At 37.7% G+C, this 8,457-nt stretch overlaps 1 protein-coding gene across 1 annotated transcript; it reads right to left on the minus strand.

Moving 5' to 3' along the window:
• Positions 1-4,655: 4,655 nt before the first annotated feature.
• Positions 4,656-6,461, minus strand: LOC107087179 (gastrula zinc finger protein XlCGF57.1-like). Its single transcript, XM_015378600.1, has one exon. It carries the CDS (start codon positions 6,450-6,452, stop codon positions 4,839-4,841), a length of 1,614 nt encoding a protein of 537 aa, XP_015234086.1. The 5' UTR covers positions 6,453-6,461; the 3' UTR covers positions 4,656-4,838.
• Between the last annotated feature and the right edge of the window lie 1,996 nt (positions 6,462-8,457).

Consider the following 8,457-nt stretch of genomic DNA (forward strand, 5'->3'; position numbering starts at 1 on the left):
CAGAGTGTTGTTCAGCATGGGGGTGAGTAGAAAATGAAGGCTAATCATGTTTTGGGTGTACTATTCCTTTAAACCTGGGGCGTGCAGGTGGCACAGCAGTTGGACCCATGTACGGAGGATGTCCTGGATGCAGCTTACCTGGATTCTAATCCGTCCTGTGGTCCTTTGCTGCATGTCTCTTCCCCTCTCTCATACCCCCTTTCCTGTCAGCCTACTGTTGAAACAACGAGCCACTAGTGCAGGAAAAACTCAAAAAAACAAAAACAAAAACAAAAAAAGTCTTAAACTATATACAAACACATGCTTACAAGTATTGAAAAAAATCATCAGTTCAGTTTATTATAATATCCTAAGTAGGGGTGGGTATTGGCAAAGAAGTCATGATTCGATTCGAATCACGATTCATAGGCCACGATGCGATTCTATCAGTATGCATCATGATACTTGAAATATTGCGATGCATTGCGATATTTTCACTGAACACTGTAAGGAAAAGATACAGCCCTTACCAGTGGCTGACTGGCTGGGTATGATCTGGATCGTGTCTTCAATTGATACATAACTGAAAACAACTGAATTCATACATAGCTGTATTTATTGAAACGACTTTTGGAGGTGTTGCCATGAAAACAAATACTGGACACAAATATTACTATTACTGGTGTGGACACTGACAAAAAGATCTTAGGATTCATCAAACTTAAAATAACAAAATAAGGATAACCACTGCCGTTTACATGGCCTCAGTGGTCCTTTAAACCAATGAAACAAAAACATTCAAATGTATATTTCCGCTTTTGCAAATGACGTGCGTCATATCAATTTCATCGTCGCAGTATCCCCTAGTGACACAAGGCAGCGGGCGTCTACACATCCGCAGCGACATCTGCTGGACTGGAAGTTGTATTCCACTTGATTTGGCTGGTGTTCGCCAACCATTTGTGTATTTTATTTGTTCATTTTTTTAAATTAAGAATCGATTCTTGCCATCAAGAATCGATGCAGTAGATCACAAGAATTAGAATCAGGATGCATCGTCATGGTGATTATTTTGCACACCCCTAATCCTAAGGGGGGACTGATATGCCGCACAAACGATAAAAGAAAGGGCACAATAAAGGAAAAACAACCACAAACAGTCACTCAGTACAATTTAAAAGTTCCAGAAGAAAATCATTTCTTACAACACAAACAAACCATTGATTGATTCTTAGCCCAATAGTATCCAAAAGAATAAAAAACAGTGACTTAGTCAAGAAATGGAATGTCAACAAATGCGCTAACAAATGCTCATTAGTAGGGTGAGGCTTAAAAAGGGTCACAAATAGAATACATTAAGTGGCAGATAATGACCAGATTATAAATAGTAGTATTAAACTCACTTTTTCTAAATGCATAGACTGAAGGAATACTGGTGAAGGTTTTGAGGAAGAAAGGAGAGGCTCTCGTAACTTGACAAGGATAAAGTGCTGAAGAGGTAATGTGATTTTGGGGTGTTAGAGCAGGAGCCAATCAGTCTGGTTCTGACTGACTATGTACTAATCTGCTAGGTTATAATTGTAGAACTGCAGAGTGCAACATTGCCTAGGCATCCCCTATTTGAAATAATTGGGGTAACAAAAAACAAAACAAAGAAAAACCCTAACCCAAAGCATGAAGTATTTAAATGAGTCAACAAGTTAATCCGGGGAGCAGCTTCTATGGGAAAGCAAAACCTGCATCTCAGAAAAAAAATAAATAAATAAAGACACCAATTGATGTGAAGGCTGAACTTGCAAAATCAGATCTTAACCAAATGAGCACTTTATGGACAACAAAGGAAAATTATAACACCCTGGCTTTGCTACATGTTGCTCTCCATTGTTTACTTTCCTGCATTCTGTCGCACTGGCGACATCATCAACGCTAACCAAGCGTGATGGTGTCACCAGAGACGCAGCTGCGGGGGGACAGAGATGGGTTAGACTGTGCTTGTTTGCCAATGGGAAGGGAGCCAAATGCCAATTGATAGTGGGTCGACCCATGTTTGAAAAATCTGTTTTAACACACTATTTTCAGAGGGAAAGAGGCTTTACTGTAGTTATGTTAAAACAGTTATAACCCAGAGATTACTAATCTACCCACTGGTATTCAGACATGACCCAGTGGAATTTATTCCAAGGCTGGTTCCTTCCTGTGTGTCTTCAGTGCAAAATATCTTCTCGTCATCCTGAAACCATTATTCCATCCATCCCCACCCAACTTGGAACAAAACTGTAAACATTCATCATACTTAAGTACCCTGTTTGCTCTGGACTTTTGAAAACAGGGAGTGACTCTGTCACGTAAATCTGTTTTATTATGGCAAATTAGTGGAGAATCTACTGGTGTATACTTTATTTCTTAGTCACTCTGGAGTAGAGGTTGCACCACTGGGCATAATCTGTAAAAAAGTGGGACTTACAGTACGACTTTCAATACAATAGTTTGTTAAATCTGTGTTAAAGCAAAAGGCTTTTTGATTGATTTATTTTTTTTATGATCAGCATAACCTCTGAAGCTTGTTTTTTGTGTACTCTGGAGTGTCTATTTAGATGGTACTTTTGAATAAAACAGTCCTGTGTGGACCCTTATTTGTCTATTTAAATGGGTTTTCTGAGTAAATCTTTGTTCACATATATCACAAGAGAAAGGTTTCTGTCCTGTGTGCACCTTCAGGTGATAGTTTAAAGTTGTTTTTTGGCTAAATTTTTCACCACACATATCACAACAGTAAGGTTTCTGTCCTGTGTGGACTCTGTGTTTAATTAAAGTTATGTTTTGGCTAAATCTCTCTCCACACAGATCACAGCAGAAAGGTTTCTGCCCTGTGTGGATTCTCATATGAGTGTTTAAAACTCCTTTACGGATAAAACTTTGTCCACATAAATCACATGGATTTCATATGTGTATCTATATTTTCTTTGTGAATAAACAACATAAAAAACAAAACTATATTCTGTTATACAATTTAATCTGTTTCAAAAACTCCAATATAACCTGATATCCTCTGCTTCCTGATTCCTTTTGCAGTAAATAAAAAATGTCAAGTTTCATTTTCATATTACTAATATTTTTTTCTGTGTAATTTAAAGATTGTTCATCACTTGATTGTTCTGAACTGGACTCCCTTTCAATTGATCTCTGCTTTTTCTGATTTTATAATTCTACTCTCTTCCTATCTTCTTCGTTTCTTTCCTTCCACAAGAATCACTTCCTGTTTCCTCGCTACTCACGAACCCAGAACATTTCTCCTCAAGTTTTACTTCATATCTATTAGTCATTTCAAAACAAGCTCAGACTGTACATTGTTTAAGTTTTGGTGGTTCATTTTTACCCAGCTAAATTTCATAGGACAAACCGATCCAGTTTATGTCCAGAGATATTAAATCAAATCAACTAATTTGACACCATAAGCACCCTCTGTGCAATGATATAGGAAAAAATCCAACACTGTTGGAACACCGTAAAGCCAAAATTTTGGGTACAAAAGCAAGTGCTAAAAGGGTATTTTTCAGGAAGCAGAGCCAATGGCATTCAAATTTCATACTGCAGATGAATGCAGTGAAATTAAAAAGGAAAAAACATACGGTAAGAAACCAAAGTTTAACGATTCTTATTTTCAATATTGTCATATGACATTGTTTTGCGACGAGATTCATTACCTTTAGCTATTCATCTTTCACACAGGTACTGGAAATAGAAATGTAATTCAATCCAACTGTAGGTGATGGGGAGATCAGGATTTTACCTGGTCTTTACCACACTGGTCCTCAAGGGAAACGTTGTCTTCCTTCAGGCAAAACAATACAGCTTTTGTTCACTGGAGGGAGCCAAAATAGACCAAAACTGAGCATTCTTTAGTACTGCTTTAAGCAAACAGATGAGTTCATGGTCCACTCAGTGACAGCAATGGCTCTGTATTAGAGAAAATGTGTTTACATACACTAAGAAAATATTTCTGGTATAATTCAGTCTGAAAAATAGATAAAATACAGAGAGCACAAAGAGGCCTGTAAAATAAATTAACCATTATATAACAAAACAAACCCCTAAGTTTCTAAATACAACAATAATCAAAGAAAGGCTGAAAACATCAAGTGTGACAAATACCTTTAATGCACAAATGATTCACAGTCAAAGGCAATTGTACAGTTTTGGTGCGGATTCTTAACCTTACAACAGCCAGATGCATGTCTAGCTCCGCCTAGCTCCACTCACATACATCTGGGACACCGCTCATTGAAAGTGATTTCCCCAACCAAATGTATGGTCTGGCCAATCAAGACGCAGGGCGAGTGTTTCCTGGATGTGACGTAGTGGAGAAGCGAGTTCTGTAAGTCGTTCATCTATACTTTTTTGGTTGGCTTCTTTTTTTAAAATAAGTTTGCTGTGCACAATGTTGCCTCTTATCAGCACATTTTCATGGCACAAACGACATTGATCATTTACCGACATTGCGCTGATTCCACTGTTGCTATATCCAAGATGTCGGCTGTTCTGTTTTGTTTTTTTCCTGCGTAGCTCTCACAGCGTCACGGGTTAGCTTCGGTGTGAGTGGTTGAAATAGCACGTCGATAAAGATGACAGACAAGTGGCTTATCCAATCATATGCAAGAAGTTTTGATAAGGCCCAGCCTTCAGTAAAGGCAATTCCTATGGCGGTGTCCCATATGTATGTGAGTGGAGCTAGGCGGAGCTAGACATGCATCTGGCTGTTGTCAGGTTAGCAGATTCTTGCTTTAATCATTTAAAGCAAGAATTGGAACCCATAATGAATCTTTTGATGTCCCTTTTGGCTGACTATTTGCCGATAGAAATTACAACACAAAAGGTTTCTGTCCCGTGTGGACTCGTGCATGTCTGTTTAATTTGCCTCTATCACTAAATTTCTGTCCACAGAGATCACAACAGAAAGGTTTCTCTCCTGTGTGTATACTCATATGTTTGTTTAGGGTTGCCTTTTGGGTAAATCTTTGACCACAGAGATCACAACGGAAAGGTTTCTGCCCAGTGTGAATTCTTACATGTGTCTTCAGATTTCCCTTGTCATTGAATCTTTGTCCACAGTAATCACAACAAAAAGGTTTCTCTCCAGTGTGGATTCTCATGTGCCTGTTTAGAGTTGATTTTTCATTAAACCTTTGTCCACAGATGTCACAACAGAAAGGTTTCTGTTCTGTGTGACTTCTCATGTGCGTGTTTAAAGTTGTTTTTCGGGTAAATCTTTGACCGCATAAATCACAACAGAAAGGTTTCTGTCCTAAGTGGCTTTTCATGTGTATTTTTAAATTTCCTTTATAACCAAATCTTTGCCCACAGAGATCACAACAGAAAGGCTTCTGTCCTGTGGGTTTCTGCCTTGTGTGGGTTCTCACGTGTTTGCTTAAATTTCCTTTATCGCTAAATCTTTGTCCACACATATCACAACAGAAAGGTTTCTCTCCTGTGTGAATCCTTACATGCGTGTTTAAAGTTGCTTTTTGAGTAAATCTTTGTCCACACAGATCACAACAGAAAGGTTTCTGTCCAGTGTGGATTCTCACATGTGTGTTTAAATTTCCTTTGGTGCTAAATCTTTGTCCACATAGATCACAACAATAAGGTTTCTCTCCAGTGTGGACTCTCATGTGCCTGTTTAAAGTTGCTTTTCGGTTACATCTTCGTCCACACACATCACAAAAGAAAGGTTTCTGTTCTCTGTGGACTTTAATGTGGGCCTTCAAATTGGCTTTATGGCCAAATCTTTTTACACACATATCACAACCGTAAGGTTTATGTCCTGTGTGAATTTGCCTATGAATCTCTAAGTTTTGTTTTCTATCAAATATTTTACCACAGTCATCACAACTAAATTTCAAACCTTCCTGCAATTTCTTTCCAGAGTCCACTTTCTTCTTCTCTGTAAAATTTGTATTATCTTGCAAGCTTGAAGACCCCATTTTCGAATCAATCGTGTCTTTTTGAAGCAAGCAATAGTGAAGAAAATGCTCAGCAAACTCAGAGGAGCTAAAAGGCTTGTTAATACTTCCATCTGACTGAGGAGCTCCATCCATATGGTTCGTTTTAAGTCCAGCATCTGATAAGTGTTGCAGCTCAGAGACAGAGTGCTTGATATTAGTGTTCCCTTCCTCCTCCTCAGTATCTTCCATCTTAAAAGAAGCAGCCATATCTCCATGACTTTGTATCCCATCTTTTATTTGGTCTGGATAAAGTTGTGAGGACAGAGGGGATTGGTTATCGTCCACAGTCTTTACAGGAGAAGCAGTTACTGAAAACGGGATGGCATCAATCACTTCCTTCCCATTGAGCCGCTGTCCCCCCAGACTGACATAGACCTCTTCTTGTTCCTCTTTTATGTCATGGGGGTTGGGGTCATGAAGGTCAGCACAAGGTCTGTGGCCTACAGGAACTCCTTCTTGAGCCATCGACATCTGGTGGATATCTGCAGAAAACATTAAATCACATGCGTATTGGAGATTATTCTGACTTCAGCCTGGACTGTGTTTTATTTTAAACTAAAAAATAATATTCAATACATTATTTATATTTAATTTTATGATTTCATTACAATTTTTCCTCATCCTTTATCTCATATTGTTTATCTTTATCAACAATCCCTCTCAAGACCCAACTTAAAACTATTTAACATCTTGGATGTGCTGTAAGTTTGAAGGTCAAATGAAAAGTATTTTGAATCTTGTTTCTTTCAAATAATTATTTATTCCTATTATCCTGCTTGTTGATTCTTCACAAAAAAATTAAATTGTATATGCTTATGTTTGAAGCCTGAAATGTGGTAAAAGGTTGAAGAGCGTTGATCTGCACGCTAGCTGCAACCAAAGTAACTTGTTGACTCACCGGCCAAGCGGACAGGAAGATAAAATGATTTACCAGCCAAGGATGTTTTTACCAGAAAAAAATATATAAATAATAATTTGCTTTCATATATGTTTAAGGAACGTATTAACTGACTGAGCCATTATGTTAAATGTAAACAAATTTACAGTTAAAAGTAATATAGGTTTATTAAATATAGTTATGATTTAGAATTTAATTCAAAGACTTTTTGTCTTTGTCACAACACTGCTCTTATGGGAAGTATTTGTGCTTGACTAGGGTGGAAAATTCATAAGGAACACATTAGATCATTTTTAGGTACATTTTTAAATTTCATAGGTTAATTCAACTGATCACAAAGCTTAATGCTACGTTCACACACCATGATTTGAGCATCAAAAAAGGGCTTGCTGCTTCATTTTTGATCCAGTTAAGTCATGTACTGATGCATCTGATGCTTCTTATGCTCCTGTGTTAAATGGCAGAGAGTGACTTTGCTATATTTGCTGTGATCAGTTGGTAAAAAGTAGTTTTAATTAGTTTTTATGCAAGAAAGTCCACCTAAAAACATAATATGTACAGTCAGTACATCAAGATTATGATCCTGCATTAAAATATTATTTTGCTGTTCAGTGTGCTGTCACTGGGAATCCCCGGCAGCCGCCTCAGGCCAGTTCACCTCTTGGGAGTTTTCCCCTATTGTTCATGGCGGCTTGGAGTAGGTGTTAGCATTTTTCTTTTATGTACCTCAAACTGCAAGCACCAAAATAATAAGTGAAGGTATTTTGCTGGCAGTTTAAATTAATTTAGGCGTTAATAAACTGTTTCAGAGGAGTGATCAAAGTCAATGTCCATCTCCCTGCCAGCTCCCAGATCAGCTTCTCTGATTGGCTGACGGCACGTAGAGCAGCTGATTTTCAATTTTTACACTTCCAGCATCTGCTTCATGTGAAATTTTGAACATTTCAGCGAACTTTCCAGAAGAACAACAGGGCGTACAATTTGTCTTTTTTTTTTTTTTTTTTTTTTTTTAAGTAAAGACCGTACATTGTACGACCTTATGCATTGCTAGCTAAAAGTATGATGCATGTGTATTCTGGTAAAATGTCTATTTGTATAACTGACATGTTTTGTTTGTCAGTCTGATTTCAGCACTTATGTTTACCAGTGCAAAGGTTTATGCTGATGATTGACTTTTGAGTGCATTGAATGTGCACTGCCCTATATTTTTAGAAAAGTGATCATCTTGTTTTCTCTTCTCAGCACTATGGGAGTGCTGAAAGAGCCGACCAGTTCACCCTGAAGCCAATAAAATGTTTGCCGAAAACCTGTGTCCCATTGAAAAAAAAAAAAACATTTAATTATTTTCTGTGTGCTGTTTTCTACTTTCTAACTCCCTGGAGTTATAAGTAAATGAGTAAGCAGTATTGCACGCTAAAAGAAAAACCAAGCTGGGTTTAATTATGCAGGAATGTTACACTTGACCTGTCTGAGTTTTCTTATTTCCAACTGTGAAAGTCTGCAAGCTCGACAAAGCACCAGACTGTGTGTGTACACTAGGGCTCAAACAATTAACCTGATTAATCCATATTAACCTAT

Source organism: Cyprinodon variegatus, unplaced genomic scaffold (assembly GCF_000732505.1).
Source record: "Cyprinodon variegatus isolate N-32 unplaced genomic scaffold, C_variegatus-1.0 Scaffold175, whole genome shotgun sequence".
NCBI lineage: Eukaryota > Metazoa > Chordata > Actinopteri > Cyprinodontiformes > Cyprinodontidae > Cyprinodon > Cyprinodon variegatus.

Bases quoted from the DNA above. Each gene is read 5' to 3' on its own strand.
- LOC107087179 (XM_015378600.1), bottom strand. From the start codon at position 6,452: ATGTCGATGGCTCAAGAAGGAGTTCCTGTAGGCCACAGACCTTGTGCT.